This window comes from Labrus mixtus, chromosome 14 (genome assembly GCF_963584025.1).
Source record: "Labrus mixtus chromosome 14, fLabMix1.1, whole genome shotgun sequence".
Classification (NCBI taxonomy): domain Eukaryota; kingdom Metazoa; phylum Chordata; class Actinopteri; order Labriformes; family Labridae; genus Labrus; species Labrus mixtus.
The window spans coordinates 29,341,364-29,364,753 of NC_083625.1; the positions used below are offsets into that span (position 1 = coordinate 29,341,364).

At 39.6% G+C, this 23,390-nt stretch overlaps 1 protein-coding gene across 4 annotated transcripts in view; it reads left to right on the plus strand.

Annotated features, from left to right (window-relative positions):
* cblb (Cbl proto-oncogene B, E3 ubiquitin protein ligase) overlaps positions 1-23,390 on the plus strand; it is a 33,211-nt gene that overhangs the window by 4,154 nt on the left and 5,667 nt on the right. For 2 of the 4 annotated variants that reach the window (XM_061056098.1, XM_061056101.1), the window contains exons 4-15: positions 5,754-5,900; positions 7,011-7,167; positions 8,725-8,846; positions 10,386-10,523; positions 11,774-11,861; positions 12,700-12,831; positions 15,159-15,359; positions 16,798-16,992; positions 17,591-17,935; positions 19,306-19,397; positions 22,648-22,761; positions 22,840-22,904. In XM_061056098.1, the coding sequence (XP_060912081.1) occupies positions 5,754-5,900; positions 7,011-7,167; positions 8,725-8,846; positions 10,386-10,523; positions 11,774-11,861; positions 12,700-12,831; positions 15,159-15,359; positions 16,798-16,992; positions 17,591-17,935; positions 19,306-19,397; positions 22,648-22,761; positions 22,840-22,904 (1,796 nt within the window). The remainder of the gene's footprint in view (positions 1-5,753; positions 5,901-7,010; positions 7,168-8,724; positions 8,847-10,385; positions 10,524-11,773; positions 11,862-12,699; positions 12,832-15,158; positions 15,360-16,797; positions 16,993-17,590; positions 17,936-19,305; positions 19,398-22,647; positions 22,762-22,839; positions 22,905-23,390) is intronic. The other 2 variants (XM_061056099.1, XM_061056100.1) reach the window with 2 other exon arrangements.

The window sequence follows — 23,390 nt, forward strand, 5'->3', positions numbered from 1 at the left end:
AATCTTTTTGCCTTCCTAATCTCAATTTTTACTTCTCTGTTAATATCTTTCTTTTCCTCATTACTGCCCGTAAAGAAAATGTGTTTCTTCTTGTTTTTAGTTCTTGAGTTACCCATGGCTTGTTGTTTGGAAAGACTGTCATGTTTTTACAGGGAATGTTGGTTTGCAGCCTCTTACCATCAGAGATGACTTCAAATAGTCTACTGTGATTGTAATGGTTCAGACAGACCTGACTGACTCAGAATACAAAGGAAGTCAGAGGTGGCGGTGGAGTTGGAAGACTGGATAAGTGGAGAACTTAAGGGATAAGAAGATAAATGTGAAAGTTGCTACTTAGTTTATGACTAAACTGCATAGAATACTGGATTCAAACATATCATTCCAGTGTAGCAGACCAGGCACAGACTTGCTCAGGACGCTACTCTGATCCAACCTGATCTCAGGACCACAGTTTTCCTGAAGCTGGATGACAGCTTTTGAGGCCCATAAAACATTTCTTGATGCCTGCAGGGAAAAGGTGCCTGGTTTTAGGATGAGGTACATATACAAAAAATGAAATCATGAATATATGTTGTGCAGCTGTCGTGCTGGGATAATTTAGTTGCTTTCATTGCTGAGTAAAGTTTACCATTATCAAGTCAACCAAAATATAGAGCAACTTCTTTTAGATTGGAATAATGACATAATGACATGACGTTTGATTTTGTCTGTAACAATAACTTAAAGTCATTAGGAACATTCAGTTTGAGTGGAGCAGAGGATGGAGAAGGACAGTGAGATAAGATGAATAGTGGGGCGGCCATAGGGACCCGGCTTGGCTCACTGGTACCAAGTAATTGGGACTGGATGCTGCTCTGGCATCTCTCAATTAAAGCATAGAGTCTGGTTTGTGCATGTGGCTATATTTCAGTTCTGTGTTTGTGTATCATGTTTTGATAATAACACAGTGAAAGAAATTGAACTTCCCCTTGGGATATTGCCGTGCGCAGAGCCGGAGTTGTTATCCAGCAGATATATTTAAATGCATCCGAGTCTCTAAAACTTGTTTTCTAATTTGATCTGCCATTTTTTTACCTGAACAGTTATTCAGTACATCTTAAGTTCCATATGCATCTTTAAGCTCGTACTGTACATTACCTTTCACAATGCATTGTGGGATACAATGAGCCCACTATATAGAGTCTAATTATGCTCAGTCATACTGCAGACATCAATACAAATGGTGTTTTCCCTATATAGTGCTCTAAATAGTGAGTAGTGTCACAAAGTGTGTAGATATTGTTTTACAAAACACACAATAACCTCAGACAAAGAATGAAAATCTTTCTTTGATGATCTGACATCTGGTACTACAAGCATCACCAGAGATGTGTACTCGTGTCTTTGTGGCAGACCGTCTGGAACAACTTTGTTTCATATATATACTTCATTATACTTGATTGTCTTGGTCTCCATTTGATCCTCCATCTGGCTGCATGTCTGATGCTGATGCTTAGCAAGACTTTGACATTACAGGAATATTGATTAGGAATTAATTGAAGAATGGAAGAACATTTAAGTAAAGGGTGCACATGGAACTTAATTTTCTTACTTAAATAAGTATATTTTAGTAAAATCTCTTGACCCTGAAACCTGAATAACCATTTGCTTTCTTGGTGTGTGAAAGACAAACAGAGCGTGACATGTAGACCTCGTATAGGTCTGCAGGCTTTCTTATGTAAAAAGGGAAATTATCTTTCAAAAGATTAACATTCTTTTTTTAATCAAGTCTTTCCTCAAACCAACTTTTGGCACAACAACCACACCAACTCCTCAGCAATGACCAAACCAATGTAGCTCCATCTTATATTTGTGTGGCTCATATAAACAAAGAAGTGTTTATGTGTATAGTACATGTATAACATTTCCCATTTGCTAGTGTATATACCACCTATTTTTATTTATCTTATCTATTATGTTTACATTTATATTTTGTTTGACCATCTTCTACTTGCTTTGTGCTCCTGCAACGCCCGAATTTCCCCTCTGGGGATCAATAAAGTATTATCCTATCACTGACACTGATTGGAATCCCATCGACCACAGTGTTTCTGTAAGTGTTCTTGGTTGCACTGCAATCTCTCTGTCATGTCCTTCCTTACAACAAAAGAACATCATATATGAAGTGTTTTATAGATGGCCTGACAGAAAATGAGTTTAGCAGCTACCTAAAGAGATGTCCTTATACCAGCTGGATTAAATGTGCACGTCTAATGCCAGGAAGCAGAATGTTGCAGATAAAAGATCTGAGCTCACTCCCTTCTCAGAGCATCTGCTGGCTCACCCCGTTTGACTGTGAATAAATCCTGACTCATGGTATAGACATGAAGCCTATTGTTACTTTATGTTCCCACTGTAATGGAAATATTTCCCCAGTGAGAATATGAACAAAGACCAAAAGCCCAATCATCTTTGTGAGGTTTTATTCCTACAAGAATAAGAAACTGTACAGAGTGTATCATGGTGACCACACTGCAGAGTAACTCAAATGACAAACAGAATGAAGTCTCCTTTTATACATGTCAAGGAGGAAACAACACTATTGACAAGCGCCTCTTGTAGGAGATAAACAGTTTAACACAATCAACCTAAAAAGAGGAAGCGCAAATGTCAATGTAGAGTCATCCTTGTAGAAATCAAAGTTCATCCAAACACATGATGCTTAAATCTAAACTAGCATTTCTTGAAATGTCAGAAAGTTCACAACAGAATTATTTTCACACATCTGCTAAATACATTTTCCCCTATTACACCACCAACAGTTAATACTAGTGATGATCTTTTAGCAGCATTTCTGGCTGTAGGAATGAAAGAAGAAAGATTCGCAGCAGCATCACTTACAGGACTTATGTCACAAAGGGAAATTAGATATTTGAACTAGAGTTTATTTAATATTCTTTTGTTGCCAATAACTATGTACTGACTTGACACTGATACCAAGTTGTGGTGGAGCTTACTCTTCAGTCTAGTTACACAATCAGCTAGTATGCTTCAATCCACAGTTGAGTCCAGTTTCAGTTATAGATCAGTTAAACATTTTAATTGGACTACTGTCTTTGTTTCAGTATACAAGCACCAGAGGAAAATCAATCAATTCATGTTCAGAAGTATATCTTAGTTGCTCCTGTAGGTGGCGCTATGCCTCCTTATCTGTCTCCAAAAGTACAAAACACAGTTTTATGTATTTTTGATGTGGCTGAGTCAAAAAAGTCCATTAGGGAAGTGACAAGTGCAAGAAATTCATCATCATCCAATCAACAATGAGTGCTAATTGGCTTACATCAGCTTGCTTATTATTTGAGTTACCTAATGGTAGTATCAGGATCCCTGTCAGCTGTCACCGTCAGTCAGTGTTCTGGGGCGGTAATGTCCGTTAAAGACAGTAATATTTAGATTATGTTCACACAAAATGTGATATCAGGATTAGGAGAAGTCAGTATTAATCCACTTCCTGCTCTCTGTGTTTTCTTTCTCTGATTCAATTCTATAGAAGTCGTCGGTTAGTGCATGTCTTTAATTTGAAAAATAAAACTGGTTTAAACGTCTAGTTGGCAACTGTGACCAATTACTTCTCTGTAGCGTACAGCGTTAGCGGCTTTTCTTGCCCTTCAGGTGTGCAGTTCAATGAGCATGAAAGCTATGAATCGATCATAAACCCACCGCCTCCTCAATGTTCATAGATTAGTCAAACTATAAAGTCAAAATAAGTGTCTAACCCATATACCGTCGTGATAATTATTATCATGGAGATTTGTTTGAAGTTTTCATTTCTTTAAGTAGTTGTGTTTTTATTAGTTATTTGATGCAAAAAAGAGTAAATATAAAATCATAAACAACTGCTGACGAACGTGGCTCCTTGCACCGCTCTAAAGCAGATCATTAGAGAAGAGGAAAGATGACAAGAACTAATGATGCAGTCATTGAACTTTCCATTACTTTGATTGTCTGCTCAAAACCATCACAAGAATATGTTCTGATACCGACTGCACTGGCCTGAGGGATCTGTAGCATTTTAGCAGTAAGTTATGTGTGCGCGCTTCGGTTAACAGAAGGAGTGGGGCCTAAATGGTTGGTTCCAACAGGCAGTTGTTTTCTTCACATATCTTTCACACTTTGAGTAGTCAGAAGACTAGAGAAGCGCTATACAAGCTCAAGTCCATTTGCCATATACCTTAAAGGGATACTTCACCCGTTGAAACATGAATCTGTATTGACATTGGGTCATATATGTAGTAGAAATGTGAAATACATTTTGAAGTTGGTGCCTTCTTGGCTGAGAAAAGGCAGAAAGTGTCTTTTTGGCTCATGTGGATGAAAGACACCAAATCCCAGAATACACAGCACCGCAGGCCACTCCCATTAAGGTCCTCTATATTTACACACATTTACTACAACACATAAGGCCGTTTACTTAACTGATTCAGAGATTTCTTCCTGAAGTAATTTTCATCTTGTAAATTCCTGTCAGAAAACAGACTCTATGTCTGTGTCCATAGACAAACAGTGAGAGCACCGACACTACCAGTCCACTCCAGCTCGAGCCGGCCCCGGCTCCTCGTCCTCACCGCTTCTACCGACACTGACTCTCCTGTATTTTTACTCAGACCTGATTGACACCTTATTGGCCAATTACGACCTTCCATTTGCTTTCCCCAGCCTATTATAGCTAATGAGAGCCTGAGTGATTACAAGTAACAGTTATTTTCAGAATTGCAGTAAAAGTATTAATAAGTTGATATTTATACAAAGATAGGCAATGAGTCTTTATTTATTTGGAGAGAACAGGCAAATCTATGTAAAATGTGACAAAGATGTGACATATATAGGGTAACCCCTATGGTCGCTATGTAAATAATGTTTCCTTAAATGTTTCAATGACTGGCTCATGTTCCATGTTCAGGTTGTAAGCGGATGGATAAAAGTGATGTGGTTTATTTTCCGAGCTGAGAGGACAGGAAGTGTTTCCTGGTGTATGATTTCACCCACCTCCTACTATCTTAAATCAGGATCACTGTGCTTTATCACTGACAAAGTAAAAGTAAAACGTACATTCATGCAATACTTATTGTATGAAAAACATGTTTATGGAAAGTTATGTGGCAACATGGTTAATTTTAGTTTGTCTATATGACGTCACATTAAAGCAGACAGCAACCTCTGCTCTGAAACATATGACATGTGATGATGTCACATGAAGGATCTAAGGCTGGCTGAGATGAGTAAGCGTCCATAAAGAAGAACCATCTGGTGTGTGTGTGTGTGTGTGTGTGTGTGTGTGTGTGTGTGTGTGTGTGTGTGTGTGTGTGTGTGTGTGTGTGTGTGTGTGTGTGTGTGTGTGTGTGTGTGTGTGTGTGTGTGTGTGTGTGTGTGTGTGTGTGTGTGTGTGTGTGTGTGTGTGTGTGTGTGTGTGTGTGTGTGTGTGTGTGTGTGTGTGTGTGTGTGTGTGTGTGTGTGTGTGTGTGTGTGTGTGTGTGTGTGGATACACCTCTTACAGCTTTGTGACACAACAATAATGCTCAGTGTGGCACACAAAGCTAATGCAAGTTTTAAATTGCTAATTAGGAAAAGAAAATTATATCTGTTTTGGTACATGTACTCTCAAACCATGTCTACACTTCAAAGCTCTCTTCATTTGGAAAAGGATGTGTTCGTGTACCAGAAAAACATAAATGCATAACAACAACATCTTCCTCTCCTTTGGTTCCTCTTTGCAGGAGAAACCTGACCAAGCTGTCTCTGATATTCAGCCACATGCTGGCTGAAATCAAAGCAATTTTCCCAGGAGGACAGTTCCAGGGAGACACTTTTAGGATCACCAAGGCTGATGCTGCTGACTTCTGGAGAAAGTATTTTGGAGAAAAGTAGGCTATATCTATTTATTGCTATTTAATTGCCGTACGGATATAATGCTTCCGTTTTTGGGTAATCATTATTACATTTTGTAAAGAGGAGATGCAGTCTGGAGATTTGTCCTTGTTTTTTTTTCGGTTTTTTTTCACTGTCACATTATTTTTGTTCAAAAAGCACATGGTGTTTCTCATGGACATAACACAAGGGGGATTCAAAAACTTTGAACTGTCTTAAAGAAAACTGCCAATTGTTAGACTGCACACACTCACCCCTACTGTATGAGAGGTATTAAGAATCCAATAAAGGGTGGCAGCAATCACCTCAGGGTGTCGGGTCAGGACACTATTTTTGATGCAAAGGTGTGAGTGAGGAAGAAAGATGGAGAATCCAGTACGTTAAAAGCCATTTATATAAAATCAAGGTGAACAGTACAAGGCATGAGTTTGAGGCCTTTCCTTTTCTTGAAATAATTGAACATATGTGTATGTGTGTGTGTGTGGTTCTATAATAAAATAAATAAAAGAAAGACAATTAGGAATGTGAATTATACATAGAACATTCCAGAATACAGACTGTTGAAAACACTTAGCACTTAGCAGTCAATGCACTTTTGCACCTTCACAAGCTATGCTACTGTTATCAATTAGCTAGCAATTAGCATGTATTTAAAGTGGAAAAACAACATCAGCACTTACAAATTGAACAGGCAAAGTATGAACAATACAAAATACATTAATTTCCAGCAATAATCAACTCACTTGTCTCACAGACACACACACAATAATAAAAGTCCGTCAGAAAATTCACGACTCCTTTTAGTTGAATCCAAACTTGTCTGGGCATGTTTCTCTCACTGTGGTTACTTCGGAGATGCGCTGTGCATGCTGCATTCAGGGGCGCTCAGACAATGAGCAACACATTCAGGTGCACTCAGAAACGGGAGATGCAGAACAAAAGACTAACCTGAACAGGCCTTTTTTACACCTACCGTACTATCAGTGGATTCATTCTATTGAATATTTACTGTATATCACCAGTGGATAATTGTTTCATTAAATCACTTTTGCCTTACAAATGAATGTATCTTTGCTTTTGTGATTAAACTTGTTGCTGTCTTGTAGGACCATTGTTCCTTGGAAAGTCTTCCGGCACTGCCTTCATGAAATGCATCCCATCAGCTCAGGCCTGGAGGCAATGGCGCTCAAATCAACCATCGACCTCACCTGCAACGATTATATTTCTGTATTTGAGTTCGACATTTTCACACGCCTCTTTCAGGTAGGTCAACCGAAAAAAACGTTTTAAACCTGTGAATCTACTCATTTTGACACACATGGCATTTTAGTATTGGGATCTGTGCTCAGGCAGTTTGTTTCTCTATTGAAAGAAACAGCGTACCAGGCCCTGAGTGAATCACCCTCTGTCGTCCAAACCAGCCTTTAGTCAGCTTCAGGGATGATAGTCGTAGTAGAGCTGCTACTCCTTCACATAGGAAGGAGCCAGTTGAGGTAGTTCCAGCATCTGATTGGGATGCCTCCCTGTGCTGGTTTCCCAGACACATCCAACTCTGAGTCATGACTGTCTACAGTCAACAGGCAAACTCCAGCCAAGGACTGGCGTTGCCTTTGTCCTCTGCTTGCTCTTCATCAAGCTTTATTACAATGCCTTCCATGTGATAACTCCTTCATGTGAACGCTAGGGGGGTTGGAGGGGTGTCGATGGAGTAGAGCGGAGGCTTCAGTAAAAAAGATTCTCTCCACTTCTTAGAGCTTGTCGAGTAGTTGTGTGCGCCACATTGAACACCAGTCCTGCCTTGGTATTTCTATTTTAAGTTCTTTTTACCATTTAGATTCGATGTATCCCGTATTGTTCCCTTTCTGTGTCTGAAAACTATTGTTGAGTTTTGAAATCATTTTCTTGTTGTTCTGTTTGAATGCTTTGATCATAATATCAATGACCACATTGCCCTCCTCACTTATTTCTGTTTTTTTAATCATCTTATTTTTTTCAAAATAATATACTTCCTTGAAGGTATCTGGAGAAGTTGTTGTTTTAAAGTCTATATTCCTTCTGCAGGTCACCAAAACTTCAAAATCATTTACCCTGAGTTAAAGTACACATTACTTCTGTAATACATTTATCCCACCAGAATCAATAGTCCCAGCTTTTACAGCTCTACAATTAATTTTGCAGACTCCTTTATCCAAAATGACGTACATCAGAGAGTAAGTAAACACACTTAAGGCACTGCTGTTAAGGTCGGATCAGATGGATCAGAGAGTGTAGACCTGGATGATAGAGTTGAGGTAAGGAGGAGCCATTTTTGTCACTGTTTTAGGCAAGCAGCGGGGTTGTAAATTTGATGAGAGCAGTAACTGGAAGCCAACGGACGGAGATGAACATCAGAGTGACATGTGCTCTTTTGGATCAGTAGACCAGTCTTGAGTCTGCGGTTTGGATCATCTGCAGGGGTTTGATAGTGCATGTAGGAAGACCTGCCAGTAGAGAGTTGCAATAGTCGATGTGTATTATAACAAGAGCCTGTACCAGGAGATGTGTAGAATGTTCTGACAGGTAAGGTCTGATCTTCCTGATGTTGTACAGGGCAAATCGACATGACCGGGCAATCGAGGCCACTTGAACCTAAAATGTTAACTGGTCATCAATCATTAAGTTTTCAGTCCAATAGTTGTGGCATACATGTGCACATTTGATTTTACAGGTGCACACTTGATTAACACTCTGAATTTGCTAATTCATCAATAGCCAGGTTCAGCAATGTCACCATACTGAAGTAAGTAGCACTTCAATAACAAACTGGATGCTCTTTTTCAGCCATGGAGTTCAATTCTAAGGAACTGGAATTTCCTGGCAGTGACACATCCTGGCTACATGGCTTTCCTTACTTATGATGAAGTCAAAGCCCGTCTGCACAAATACATCAACAAGCAGGGGAGGTATGGTAACTATTATTTACTTTGAAATTACTTAGGTGTACTTGTTCTTTTTTTTTGTTCTAGGTGTCTTCTTTACATTAGGAATAATTGACTAAGGCTGCATTCACTCTTAAGCTGTTTGGTCAGTTTGAAATTCACTCTGGTGGGCTTTATCGGATATTCTGTTTGGTTTTGGGTAGTGTGAATGCGCAAACAAATTCTGGTGCGGACCAGAGAACCTTCGGTTTGCCGTGGGTGAAACCGCTATCCAAACCACACCAGGGAAGTTAACCGAATTTTAGTGCAATGTGGTGTTGAATCTGGCCGTCTGTTAACAGTGTCAAATAGGTTTGCCTAGCATGGCTAACGTTAGCATTGCTAACAACATCAGGGACAGCTCAGTTGGTAGAGTCGGTTTTCTATCAACTGAAAGGTTGGAGATCTGATCCCCAGCTCCTGCAGCAACATGTCCGATGTGTCCTTGGGAAAGACACTTAACACCAAGTTGCTCCTGCTGCATCAGCGGCGACATCGTTTGAATGTGTATGAATGGAATGAGTTACTTCTGAAGGTCACTTAGCCTCTGAGTGTGTGAGTGGGTAGGTGTGACCTGCATCATTAGACTAGAAAATCGCTATACAAGCTCAAGTCCATTTAACATTTAGCCTTCAGCCCTCCTTGCAGGTTAACGTCCACATACCTGTTTTAAATTTGGTTACATATTGCGCCAATTGATATGCCAGTATAATCTGACACAGCTGACAAAACACTTTATTTGATCACATACTGCCAAACTGCGCTACACTACGAGATGCAATTCTTCCACTGTCCTGTTGTTTATTCAGGATACAGTGCAGCATTAGGCTCCATGGCAGTAGCCACTGATTGGAGCTACAGCTAGTAGCTAGTAACTAGTGGCGGGTACTATTGTACACAACATTTGAAAGGCTCTGATGTGCTTGACAAAGTTCAGTGTAAAGGCAAACCAAACCAAATGAAGAATACAACAATGTTGCATCTTCACCCCTTAATCACACCAAGTTCATTTAACTTCATATGAGGCACCATGAGGCCTTATCTGCTTGAACATTTTGAATGTAATAAAGGTTTTTTGATCGTAAAAGGCCTGCAGGATATGTGAAAAATGTGTAATGTGCAATACAATTTTCCATTAATGCCATAATGATAGGAAGCAAAACAAACAAGCACAACAAAATGGAGTTGTTATGTATAACTCACAGTTATCCATCTGCTGTTCTGCATGTTTTACATAAGAATACATATAACACAACATATACAGAAAAATACAATGAATAAACCATTGCAAGCTGTAACAGCAAAATGTCATGAAACTATACTGCTGTGTAATATATAAAGACTCTTGGTATGCACTATTATTTGATTTGGTGCTGAATTAAAAAAAAAAGATTTTGAACATGAACCAGTTTATCTGAATCTTCGTCATATAATTAATCTAAAAGTCACTTATATGTTGACAAGTAGCTAATATTACAACTAAAAAAAATGGACATTGAATTTTTCATCTTTCTCTTTTAACAGTTACATCTTCAGATTAAGTTGTACTCGTCTCGGCCAGTGGGCCATAGGCTATGTGACCAACGATGGAAACATTCTACAGACCATCCCCAACAACAAGCCGCTCTTCCAGGCCCTCATCGATGGTTACAGGGAGGGTTTGTAAGTAACCTGTTACACACTCTCTTTAGAGCCTGTTTACACCTGCTATCAACATCCACAGTAAATACAGTTAATACGATCTGATCACTCGGGCCACATACTGTAAAGAGGTGGTCAAGGACACATTTGTCTATATGGGTTTATTAGTCTGTATGCTCATGTGTCTTGGGCCGAATATTCGAATCCTAAAATAAACAATCGATTGCCTACCCGACAAACGAATATTCAAACAGCCGAATATTGGACTCCAGCCCTAAAAAACAGATGTTTAACAGACACACCGGACACTTAAGCAGACCAGAAACATCAATCAGCTGCTGGGATTTTCAAAAAAGTGTTTGACAGGAGGATTGAGAATAAAACATAACTTTGTGTATCATTCTTGATTTATGACGATAACTTAAATATGAGAGTGGGAGTCTGTCAAACACTTTTTACATCGTCCTGTCCATGTAGTTAATATAAGGCTGATCGATACTTAGTGTCAAGTTTGATCGTTGTTTTATAATTTTAACTGAGGCCAAACTTGAACAAACAGCCTCCACACATGAGGAACATCCAGTGCCCCAACAGACAGAGAGTTTATGACACAATCCAAAAGTTTATAAAACACAGAGTTCACAACATGATCAGTAAATACCGTGTGTAGATGTCTGCTATCGGGTAAAATACAGAGACAAAGTTATTGTAGACATTTTATTAGAATGAAACAGTGAACATGTGTGACACAATCAGCTGTTTAACCCCAACTGATCTGATATTATCATCACTAACTGACTTCACATGATGTCTCATGTCTCTTCAAACATATTTCCTTGTTTGCTCTCTCCTTCCTACGTATTCTTCCGTCTCTCTAATGGAGCCTTGTGTACCTGATCCATGTTCCTTAGTAAGGAATGTGTGAACACATGTACTTCGAGCTGTCCACTTCTGATTTGATGTTTATACCAGGTCTGAGCACCCCAAACAAGAGGATTGTGTTAGGAAAAGTCATCATCATACCTTGTAAACTGAGTAATTACTGATGGCTAGAAGTCTGGAGAGGCATTAGCAACTCATATTGTTTTAAATTTAGGAAAATAAAAATGACTTATTACAATTGGTTTTAATCATATTTATAAATCTAAAATTAAATATCAACACGTAAAAACAATTCCTGTAATCCATACTTGATAACATGTTGGAAGTGAAATGAAAATATTTGGTGCAGATATCTTTCTGTGTAGTTCAAACTGTTTTTTCATCCGCAGCTACCTGTTCCCTGATGGTCGCAGTTACAATCCTGATCTCACTGGTTTATGTGAGCCGACCCCTCATGATCACATCAAAGTGACACAAGTGGGTGTGGGTGTGGGTGTGGGTGTGGGTGTGGGTGTGGGTGTGGGTGTGTGGGTGTGTGTGTGGGTGTGTGGGTGTGTGTGTGTGTGTGTGTGTGTGTGTGTGTGTGTGTGTGTGTGTGTGTGTGTGTGTGTGTGTGTGTGTGTGTGTGTGTGTGTGTGTGTGTGTGTGTGTGTGTGTGTGTGTGTGTGTGTGTGTGTGTGTGTGTGTGTGTGTGTGTGTGTGTGTGTGTGTGTGTGTGTGTGTGTGTGTGTGTGTGTGTGTGTGTGTGTGTGTGTGTGTGTGTGTGTGTGTGTGTGGGGATTAAACTTGTTTGTTAAACTATCATTTTGAAAATAAAGCACACATCTTGAGCATGCCGCTGATGAATAATGTCAATAGAGCAGAAACACAAAAATACAAATCAGAGCGGGACAAGACGGCTAACATACTGCTTCTACATATTCAAACATTTTGTACTGAATACTGCCTACTAAACTAAAATATGTTTCATGTAGTAAGAGAAATCCAGAGGCTTGTTATGTGTGGCAGCCATTTTCTTATATGATAACTTTTTTTTAAATTAGATTTTTCCAAAAAAAAACAAAATCATTTAATGTGTGTGTTAAACAGATGGATCACAAGCATAATGTTTGTCATTTGATTACAACTCTTCATCCTTTGAAAAGAACATTAATCATGACAGTTTAAGGTCATGGAATACCTCTGAGTTATTGATGGGAAGTTGTGAACACATAATGTGAAACATAAGGGACCCTTGGTGGATTGCTCTCATTCTATGTAAGCTGTATGTGTGTGTGTTCTTATTATATTCATCATGTTTTCCCTGATTGTACAGGAGCAGTATGAGCTGTACTGTGAGATGGGCTCCACCTTCCAGCTTTGCAAGATATGTGCTGAAAACGACAAAGACGTCAAGATTGAACCCTGCGGTCACCTGATGTGTACTTCCTGTCTTACAGCCTGGCAGGTATGTCATTGTTTAAAGTTTTGCTAAATATATTTAAGACCTTGTTTAATAACAGTCTGTATCGTGTTGTTTTGTTTAACTTCTGCAGGTGAAAGTCAGTCATACCTTTTTTTTACTAAAATACTTTTTGAAGCCAACAAAGGTTTGGTTACCTTGGCAACAGGTCATTTTCAGTTGAGATGTCTAGTTGAATAATGGCCTGTTTTTTGGATTTGGAAAATCTTTATTGTTCCAGAGGGGCAATTTGGTTTGCAACAGAGGTAGTCAATACATCCATAAAAAACAGCACTATGACATGAATACATACATATAAAACATAACTACCATGGATATCACCATGATGTGCGTGAGTGAGTTAAGGGACAAAGGACCAACAGTCCATAGTAAAAGTGTACAGTCAACAATACCTACAGCTTATTTAAAAACCCAACGGCGTGTCCACTGACAGTACAATATGACTTGTCTTGTTTGATTTGGTTGGTTTTCTGCTATGTTTGAAGACGTTCAAAGCAGCAGCACTTTTCTCTGAAAATCATAGTTAGAGCACAGTCCTAGACTCTCTTACAGGATTTGGCAGCACTGACGTCAACTGTGTTTGTTTGTCATACTTCCTGTTATGACAGCTGAACGTGACACATTCTCCATGTGTCCCACTACAGCCACACATTCAACTTTGTATGTCAGTGTGTGTAAATGTTAGAATGCTTCACTAATGAGATATTTTTCTTTTTTGCTTTCATTAGTTGTTTGCTTTTATTGTCTTCTGTGAAGCACTTTGTTCCCTGTATTGAAAACTGCTATACAAATAAAGTATAATTATAATAATAATAATTATTATTAACTAGTGATTTCGAGAGGGGGGGGGGGGCCTTCTTGATAGTACGTAACACGCTCAGCTCGTTGACTCAGTGGTCGTTCCCTGACTCTCCTCACACTCTGAACATTAGTATAACACACACTTCTCACACACAGTTAGATGTCGATCTATGCAGTTCCACATCCTGTTCTCTCTTTCGTGTCTATACTTTGAATCTCTACAGACTGTGGGAGAATAGTTTTAGATTTCATGAGACAGATTTAGATATGTAGGTTTGTGTGTCTGACCAAGTGCGTTATCTGGAGATTAGTCATCAGTCATTTTCACAGAGGATGGAGTCATGTTCCTCTGTGATGAAAACCTGTTTCCTCATAGTATGCTGTACTTCACCGTTCACAATGATTATGATTCTTTCTGTAGGGTATTTATTTGGAAACTTTAATTTTTCAAGAAGTCTAGGATTCTACTTCTCAACCCAACCTTTATTTGGTTAAAAAGTGAAATTGTCCCATTAAAAATGTAGAATAACAATTAGGGCTGCAACTAATGACTATTTTGATTGTAAACTTGAACAATGCATCAACTAATCACACAATGTTTCACAGAGAACCTCAAAGGCTGTTATTTAGCTGTCAGCCTCTTTCCTACTTGTGTGTGCTAACACTATTTTAACTTTACAAAGTGTGAATGCGTTAATATTGTTTTAGATGTCATCTGACTCAGGGGGGTTCTTTCCTCGTTCACCCACACTGATGATCACTATAACAATTCAAGCATCTCCTCCCACAACTCCTGTACATGTTAGCCACAAATGCAGCTTTGCAATTTTCTTATATTGTCTGATTGGAACTTGTGAGAGGGGAATGGAAAAAGATTCCTTTCATGAATGGGGTTCGTTTGGGGTGAGACATGTAGCAGTAGTGAAGCAGCTCATAAACTTAACAATGTGTGTCGCAGGCTGCTGGATGGTCTGCTGGATTTCTCACCCTGCTCATCAGATCATGTGATTAAGACTGTGTGTGTGTGTGTGTGTGTGTGTGTGTGTGTGTGTGTGTGTGTGTGTGTGTGTGTGTGTGTGTGTGTGTGTGTGTGTGTGTGTGTGTGTGTGTGTGTGTGTGTGTGTGTGTGTGTGTGTGTGTGTGTGTGTGTGTGTGTGTGTGTGTGTGTGTGTGTGTGTGTGTGTGTGTGTGTGTGTGTGTGTGTGTGTGTGTGTGTGTGTGTGTGTGTGTGTGTGTGTGTGTGTGTGTGTGTGTGTGTGTGTGTGTGTGTGTGTGTGTGTGTGTGTGTGTGTGTGTGTGTGTGTGTGTGTGTGTGTGTGTGTGTGTGTGTGTGTGTGTGTGTGTGTGTGTGTGTGTGTGTGTGTGTGTGTGTGTGTGTGTGTGTGTGTGTGTGTGTGTGTGTGTGTGTGTGTGTGTGTGTGTGTGTGTGTGTGTGTGTGTGTGTGTGTGTGTGTGTGTGTGTGTGTGTGTGTGTGTGTGTGTGTGTGTGTGTGTGTGTGTGTGTTTTCCAGGAATCAGATGGTCAGGGTTGTCCTTTCTGTCGATGTGAAATCAAGGGCACTGAGCCCATAATTGTGGATCCCTTTGACCCACGAAATGAGGGCAACAAGTGCTTCTTCCTGGACCAGCACAGCTGCACCTTCCTGGAACTGGATGACGATGAAGACCGAGAGGACTGCCTGGTTATGAATGGACTGGCCAACATCAGAAAGGTAAATATCTCTATAATAACCTGGACCTAAATCTATTGACTAAGGAAAGGGCATAAAGCGTCCCGCTTCTCTCTTTATTTTTTTTGTTTTTTTACAGGATAAAGGTCAGCTCTATTTTTATTAAACTCATTTATAGTAAGCATGCAGAAACATTTGTGGCTTTAGGATTTAAAGTATTCATTTTATTTTTGACAATATTTTATGGTATTTTGACAATATCAGAATCTGGGTTTATTGCCAAGTACATTTACACATACAAGGAATTTGACTTGGTGTATTGGTGCTAAACAATTAACAAGGAAATAAAGCAGAACTAGCAACAACTTAAATAATACAGAATAAGAAGATATTACAATATATAAAATAGAATTTAAAAATGTTAAATATAAAAAATAAAAGACACAAAATGTAAAAAAGGTGAAATGTAGGAGCTTCATACAGCACATCTAGAGTGGTTTAAGTAATACTAAGACTATAAGACTTAGCCGAAACTGCAATATGAATAAAATGGTTTCTAAATGTTTGTTTCAAGTCCTCATACATGTGTTGTAATAAGTAAAGCACTCTAAAAAGACAGAATCTAAAAACAGGATTCTTATCAGTTATATAGAAATATTTTTCAGAAAAGGTTCTTAAAGATTAGATGAATGATTCTACTTCAATTCTGAAACATCAAATGAACTTGTTCCCTCCTCCAATGTGCCGATTGGGTTGCTGTAACACTAGAAGCAACAGGGCTTTACCTACACTACCAGTCAAATATTTGGACTCTTGATTGAAATGCATGTTATTAAAGACATTTTAATCTAAAGGCTTATGCTTGAATGTTTGACATGTGTTTCTTAAATAAATAGAAATATTGAAGTTGATGCCTATGGATGTATGCATTTCTTTCCAAAAGGAAATGAAATGTTTTTATTGTATTAATATCTAGTATTATTCTAAATTGTGGAAAATATTACAAAATAAAGAAAAGCCTTTCAGTTAGTAGTTTTGCAGATACAGCGTACAGTAGCTATATTATAATAATGAAGTATATTATTGAGAAGACTGTTACTGTTGTGTGTCCAAACTTATGACTGCTAGTGTATGTATTGAAAACACATTATTTATAAGGATCAAAGTAGTGTGATCATATTGTACACAGAGTCATTAATATACTTAGTGTGTGCTATCATTCCTGTTTCTGTACCAAAGTTGTCCAAACACAAGTCTCAACAAAAGCTTCACTTTAAAGTCACATTTTACTCTTTAGAAATGTTTTTCTTATGTTACATGGGGATTTGGAGAAGTCGGACTATTTTTCAAATGTATTTATTTTTAGATGAAAGTTTTCAGCTGGGTGAGTACGAGGCCAGATGATGCATTTCTATTGTGACAACACACAGCAGCTGATAATGAAGGACTTACAGTAAGAGATATTTTACTTTTCTTTTAGCACTGTGCTGAGCGCCAGAACTCCCCCATGGTGTCTCCTAGTTCCTCACCTGTCAGCCAACACAGAAAAGCTCATGTGGGAGACCAGAGTCACTGCTTGCAGCACCTCAGCCTTCCTCCTGTTCCACCCCGGCTTGACCTTATCCAGAAGGGCGCCATCCACTCCCCATCCTCCAGTCCCAGCAGTTCCCCGAAGGTGAGGAACTGCCTTCTCACTAGAACAAGAATATTGGGTTACCTGCAGTTTCCTGTACATCATCTTTAAAGTCTGTTACCAGTGGACTGACACAAATACATTTGAAACATATTTCATATAAGTTTGGGAAGAGCTTAACAGGGTCTACAAGAATTATATTTACACAGATGTGAACCCATGAAACAGATGCCAAACAGATAAAACATATAAATACAAAAATATAAAAACTGTCTAAAAGCAGTTTAACGACCCAGGATGGCTGTAAGCTATGTTTGACTTTCTAAAGGATAGTATTAATTGCCAATTTCTTCTCAGTAGCTTAAAACTTTGGGAATGGTTGCGGAAAAAAACTTTGGGCACAACTTTCAGTCAAAAGGCAAGTTTTATATTTCACCTGAATATTTGAATGTGGCAGCTTGGGAATGCACAAAGACTTGATGCCAAAACAGTGGTGCCTCTGAAGTTTATGGTTATTTGGATTGTGTGCATATTTCTCCCAAGCCTTGCCCATCCTACAAACTAAACAAAACGTTTTCAAAGCTGTTGAGATTGTCTTCTGTAATATCAGCGTATGAAGCATATCTCTCCATTTCTTTAGTCTTCACCAAGCATGTCCAGAAAGCAGGACAAGCCTCTTCCAGCACCACCTCCCCCCCAGAGGGACCCGCCTCCTCTGCCTCCGCCTGAACGTCCTCCTCTCATCCCCTCAGAGAAACGCAATTCTTGGCTTCCCACTTCTTCTTCTACCAGTGTGCTAACCCCTCAGACATGTTGCTCCAGGGACAGCCCCTTTTCAGAGGACCATAGGACTGGATCTGAGCATCTGCTCCAACTAGGACCCAGTGTCCCCCCTCACCTGAACGGACGACCGTTCAGTTGTCCATCTGCAGAATTTGGAAAGTTACACAAAATGGACAGGACAGGAAACTCAGAAAGCTGCAAGGTAGGATTAGGATTTCTGTTTAAACTTGTAAGGTGTGAGGATTGAAAAGGCTGAAACTATGGTCACCTTCTGGCTTCCTGAGTGGTTGTTTTGAACAAACGTTAATATCTATATCCCCCATACCTTTTCTAAATTCTAAATTTCAGCTTACTTCAATACATTTCTTATGTACAACTTGTTTTTTCCTGAATAATAAAGTTTCATCAAAGCTTTGTTCAGAACACACAAACACACACACAGACCTCCTAGATCCTAACCCCCCTTCTCTGATAAAAACATATACACATCTCTAACTCCCACTAACTGAAACTGTATTTAGTGTAGTATAGTATTAGTCTCTGCTTCATTAGTAACAGCCTCTTCTAATGCTCTGCTGTTCAGACACAGTAGACTTTTAAGAGCTTTTATGACAGATTAGAATGAACTGTTAAAGAGGTCTGATAATAATGGGATACTGTAGAGTAAGTGGGTGGTTATAGTAGAGATACCCCGAGACTCATTCTGCTTGTAGTTGGGACACTGGATTTCCAAAGTATAGCAGCAGATGGCATGAATGAGCTACAATAGGCCTACTTGTTGCAGGATGGGTAAAAAAGGTGTGCTGCCTACAGAGCTGGTTAAGGCTTCTACAGTCGAACATGGATGTCAGCTTTGATAACATCCTCCTCTCACCTACCTCCTCTATGGAATCCAGAGGAGCGTCCAAAAAAGATCCTGGCCAGATTGTTGGGTCTCTTTCTGTCCCTCTCTGTGCTCCCTCCTGTCCTTAGAACTGCACAGTCTCCTCAGCAGCTGCAGTCTGGCCCTGTTTATACAGACAGCTGTGTTTGTGTGACCTGTCCAGTTTGTTGTTCAGGTGAACACCCAGGTATTTGTATGTCTCCACCTTCTCAATGTCCAATCGCTGCATGTTTACCAGGGCGTCTCCACCATCTTCTTTGTCTAGCTGGTGTTGAAGATGGTTCACACCAGTCCACAAAGTCCATGATGACCTAGCTGTGGTCCTGTTCAATTTCCTTTTATACCAAACCCACGATAATGTGATGATGCTCTTTAGACCACCATGTCAAACACACAGTCCTGAATTCTCAAATAGTCTGTTAGTGAAGTACTGTCCATGCAGCCCGGTCTACTCATGAACACCAAGAGCTGGATTGTGTAGAAGGAACTGGAGAAGTCAAAGTGCTGCTGAGGGGCGTGAGTGGGCTGATGAGCGGGGCAATGCATGCTGGTCTGTGCTCTGGTGGGCGGGTTAGGGAGTGTGACCTGAATCAAATCTGTTGTAGAACAGAAAAGATAATACAATAACATACTACTCCTTACTAGTATTTGATTTTGTTGAAGTTCCCCTGTCCTTCTCTGGTGTACAGCCCTTCTCAAATGGTGTTCAAGACAACGACGAGTATGACATCCTTCCCCCACGAGACTCATCAATGTTGTCCACAATGACCAGTAGCCAAAAGTAAGTGCAAACACACACACTCACAAATTCTTGTTTTACTTTAAACATCCTTTTTTTTGTCCTCGATTCCATTTCTTGACCATTCTTACTGTCTCAAGGGATGTTTAGCAGGGAGGTTGGGTAGCCTTAGGGAGAATTCCTGGTGTGAAACAGTTTTGAAAATGCTAACTGCAAAGCTAAGAAGCATTTAGCTGCTGCAATAATTACATTAGGATTCTTTTACATAATGAGCTCTAGTGAAGTAGTGTTCAGAGATGTCACTTCTGATGCAGCTTGTGTCAAAAGGGGAAGTTCTGGTTGCAAAATATTTGAAGTATTAGTCAAAGTGGAATAAACACACTTCCTTTACACAGATGGATTAACACATGCAGTATGCGAGCACAGGTTACATTTCAGAAACAAAAACATACATCCATTTTTCTTTCCATTAGATTGAAGGGGGACAGGCAGACAGGATACATGGGAGCAGGGGGGTTGAAATGCAAAAAGTTGCTGGCTGGACTCAAACATGCCAGAATGCATACCTAAGTGATTACCAGATTAAAATGTCACAACCCAATTTAATATTCACATCTGAAATAAATGTGGTCACAGAACTTCAATTTATATGATGCCCACATTTTGCAGCATGAAAGTGGTTTAGATTATGATTATGGAACTGGTTTTACTTATTGTGAATTTATTTTCAAGTCTTAAAAAAAGATAGTGTGACTCTCATGTATTATCAATCCAAGATGCTGTTGGGTTCTGAAAGATTTAGAAACCTGATGTTGTTTTTGTACTGAAGTGGTTTTACTTAGTGGTCAAATAGGTTCAAGCTGTGATTTGCTGCTCCACATAGTATGCTAACACTTAGCTAACCTTTAAAAGGCTTGCTACGGCAACACACCTGTTCATTCAAGTTTGTGAAAGGCATTAGTGCATGTGACCCTGAAAGACAAATGTATCTATATGTTCTTGGTATCTATCTATAGAACGATAATGAGAGAAGATAATCCTTTATTCATCTCACAGTGGAGACATTTACAGTGTTACAGCAGCAAAGCAGGACAGCCAACAAAAGAAACACAGTGCACAATTAAATACAAATCAACAATATAAAAATGTAAAAAACTGATCAAAAGTTAAAGAGCCAGCAATAGTTGGCAGTTGTAACAAGATGTAACTCTGTATAAAAAAAACACTATCAGGCACACAGTGCACATTGTCATGGTAACAGCAAGCTCAACCAATCAGAGACGTCTCTGTGGTACTCTATGATGGTGGGTAGTGTAGTTCTTTGCCCCAATATCGCGAATGTTTTTTATTAAAACGAGGTTGATATCATACTTGTGTCTCATACAGGAGAATAAATCATTGTTTTACACTCAGGTAGCTCGTGGTCAGTCTACCTTGGATGGTTATGACATCATGGCTAATAATCAAATCTGCTATGGAGAAAATGAACAGGCTTTTTACTTTACAAATTAAAAAAATCAGACAACAAAATATAAAACCAAATTAAAGTCAGTCAAGCTCATACCAAGTTGGGAATTCCTACAAAGTTATTAAAGTGCAAAGTGGAGGTGTGCCAGTGTGCAGAAAGAGCAACAAAGGGCTTGTTGTTGTTTAACATACTTATTGCACTGGGTACCAATCCAATCAAACTTTATTTGTTAAGCACTTTAAAACAACCACAGTTGACCAAAGTGCTGTACAGAAGAATAAATAAAATACATAACAGCTCACATGAGATAAAAGAAAACTACATGTGAAATACAGAATCAAGTTAAAAGACATAAAACATAAGTAAAATGAATAGGCACGCAAAAAATAAATAAAATAAATAAATAAATAAGTCGACGTCTTACTGTGTGTCAAAGGCCAGGGAAAAGACATGGGTCTTAAGACGAGATTTAAAAACAGGCAGAGAAGAGGCTTGTTTAAAGTGCTGAGGTATATCGTTCCATAATTTTGGAGCCGCAACAGCAAACGCACAGTCCCCTCTGAGCTTCCACTTGGTTTTAGGCACCTTCAGGAGCAGCTGATCAGCTGACCTGAGAGAGCGGGTGGGCGTGTACGGGGGTAGAAGCTCAGAGAGGTAGGGCGGGGTAAGACCATTGAGAGGTTTAAAAGCAAATAAAATGATTTTAAAATTGATCCTAAATTGTATGGGCAACCAGTGGAGTGAGGCTAAAATGGGGGAAATGTGGTCATATTTTCGTGTTCCAGTTAAAAGACGTGCAGCTGCATTCTGTACTGTCTGGAGACGGGCGATGGAGGACCCACTAACCCCCACATACAATGCATTACAGTAATCCAGTCGTGTGGTAACAAAGGCGTGGATTACCGTCTCAAAGTGCTGCCTTGAAAGAATTGGCTTTATTTTCGCCAGCTGCCTCAAATGGAAAAAGCTTGATTTTACGACAGCCTTAATCTGACTGTCAAGCTTAAGATCAGGGTCCACTTCTAGGTTTGTGATGCATTTTTTGGTATACTGGGCCAAGGAACCCAGATCTACAGGGAGGGTCCCAGTGGTTCCATCAAAAACCATCACTTCTGTCTTTTTATCATTAAAATTTTAAAAGTTCAGAGCCATCCAGGCCTTTATGTCATCAAGACACTCAAACAACAGTCAAACAGTCGAGTATTCATTGTTCTTTTTAAGTGGCACATAAATCTGACTGTCGTCTGCATAACAGTGGAATGCAATGCCATGCTTCCTAAGTATTGAACCTAGCGGGAGCAAATAGAGAGAGAAAAGGAGAGGGCCTAGAATTTAGCCCTGTGGGACTCCGTACAAGAGAGGAGCAGGAGGATAAAAAGTCACCAAGGCTGACACAGAAAGTTCGATCTGCCAAGTACGACCTGAACCAATCCAGTGCTATGCCCCTGATGCCCACCCAATGCTCCAAACGAGAGATCAAGATATCATGATACACAGTGTCAAATGCAGCAGTTAAATCTAAAAGAACAAGTACAAATTTAAACTGAAGTCTTTTAGTCTTCCTCACAGGAGCTCTAAGACGATGAGGGTCAAAGGTCAAACTCACTTTGAAGGGGGTGATATGACATAATTTAGCCATCAACTCTTAATTTTACCCCTTCAAATGAGCACTCTTTAGGGATACGTTTTCCCCTTTTCTCACTTTTACCTGACTGCAGTTAAACACTCTTAATACTTATTCATACTGTGAATAGGGCGCCACAGGAATGAGTCCTAAAACCCAGAAGTAAGTTAGCATAACCATAGTCTGTCCAACCCTGTCAGCAGTGCTGTGGTGGAGAATCAGCGTGGAGCGATGGTGAGGGTGCAGGATTACCAGATCCCTTCATCCAACCTCTGCCTGAGTCAGGCCCCCCTTTGCCTCTCTATACCCAGCAGGTACCGGCCTCTTCTCAAAGTGTTAACATGACGATACACCAAGAGTAAAATTAAACTGCTGTGAACCTTTGTCAACAGAAACTTTGAGAACAGCTCTCCAGAGTCCTGCATCAAGGAGAAGAAGTCTGGCCCTCCTGAGCCCAGTGAGTCCATGTTATCTTTACACTTTTTAAATCACTGACAGCTCTGATGTAGAAACTTTTCAATTCTGCAAATCTCAAATCCAAAGAAAATGTATGACATGGCTCAAAATGTATATGCAAGCGTCTGTCCGCGAACACAATCTGCATATACTGATCCCATTTTCTTAATATATATACATAGATAATGTTTTAATCATACTTAAAGGGATTCTTCACCCATTTGCATTAATCTTTGTATCATTAGAAACCTGGTAGTGTTTTTGAATGGTCCCTCCCTCATTTTCCCCTGAGATGAGAAATCTTTGTATTTCTAAGTCTAAAAAGGAGCTTCCAGTGATGCAAAAATCGTCATATTGCGTCATTGGAAGCTGTTGCGGTTAGCGGGGTGAAACTACAACGCTAGTTCCTCATATTTTCGACCACTGAAGCTACAGACCAATCACAGATCAGTGGGTGGGAACTCACTCCCAGAATCGAAACTTAACG